This window comes from Pristiophorus japonicus, chromosome 10 (assembly GCF_044704955.1).
Source record: "Pristiophorus japonicus isolate sPriJap1 chromosome 10, sPriJap1.hap1, whole genome shotgun sequence".
Lineage (NCBI taxonomy): Eukaryota > Metazoa > Chordata > Chondrichthyes > Pristiophoridae > Pristiophorus > Pristiophorus japonicus.
Window position 1 is genome coordinate 218405117 of NC_091986.1, and position 1138 is coordinate 218406254.

At 59.1% G+C, this 1138-nt stretch overlaps 1 protein-coding gene across 1 annotated transcript in view; it reads right to left on the reverse strand.

Annotated features, from left to right (window-relative positions):
- Window positions 1–301: 301 nt before the first annotated feature.
- Window positions 302–1138, reverse strand: part of arrb1 (arrestin, beta 1) — a 192760-nt gene continuing 191923 nt past the window's right edge. The window contains exon 17 of the mRNA XM_070891352.1: window positions 302–488. Within this exon, the coding sequence (XP_070747453.1) occupies window positions 377–488 (112 nt within the window). The 3' untranslated portion in view covers window positions 302–376. The remainder of the gene's footprint in view (window positions 489–1138) is intronic.

Below are 1138 nucleotides of genomic sequence, written 5' to 3' on the forward strand. Positions count from 1 at the left end.
TTTTTAACCCCAGGTGTGTTTACCCCCGCAGCAGTGAATATTCAATTCCTGGAGAGTCCAGGCCAATCCTGGAGCAGCTAGCATGCTTGGATGAGGGTTGCCATGGAGCCTGAGGCCTACCTAAGGCTTCACTCCTGCCGAGCCAGCGAAGGAACTGACATCATTACTGTACCAGCCTACTGTGTGCTGAGCCTGTGGCTTCTAGGCCTAATCTTACCCAGAGGCCTCAGTTGTGTTTTTTGTTTTTAATAACAAAAATACGAGGAGGAAAGTTAAAACGAACAACAGCAGCTTTTCGTGAACCAACAGCCACCTCGTGGCGAAGCGATTCGTGGGTCCGGAGGGGGGTTGGGGGGTAGGGGAGAGGGGGAGGTGTTTATCGGTCATTGAGCTGCGGGGAAATGGCTCCATCTTCATCCTCATCGTTGTCGTCCTTCAATCCCTTCAGCCTCTGCCGCGCGAAATCCTCGAACACAATATCATCGTCGCTGGAAATGGAAGAGGAGGTGAGGTGAATCAACCGGCCTTCACATACCAACTAATACTGCACTAAATGTCGGACAGTGCAGCACTCCCTCAGTACTGCCAATCCGGACAGTGCGCCGCTCCCTCAGTACTGCCCCTCCGACAGTGCGGCGCTCCCTCAGTACTGCCCCTCCGACACAGCAGCACACCCTCAGTACTGCCCCTCCAACAGTACAGCGCTCCCTCAGTACTGCCCCTCCCACAGTGCAGCGCTCCCTCAGTACTGCCCCTCCGACAGAGCAGCACTCCCTCAGTACCGCCCCTCCGACAGTGCGGCATCCCCTCAGTACTGCCCCTCCGATAGTGCGGCGCTCCCTCAGTACTGCACCTCTGGACAGTGCAGCACTCCCTCAGTACTGCCCCTCCGACAGTGTGGCGCTCCCTCAGCACTGCCCCCTCCGACAGTGCGGCGCTCCCTCAGCACTGCCCCTCCGAAAGTACGGCGCTCCCTCAGCACTGCCCCTCCGACAGTGCAGCGCTCCCTCAGCACTGCCCCTCCGACAGTGCGGCACTCCCTCAGTACTGCCCCTCCGACAGTGCGGTGCTCCCTCAGTCCTGCCCCTCCGACAGTGCGGCACTCCCTCATTACTGCCCCTCCGACAGTGCGGCGCTC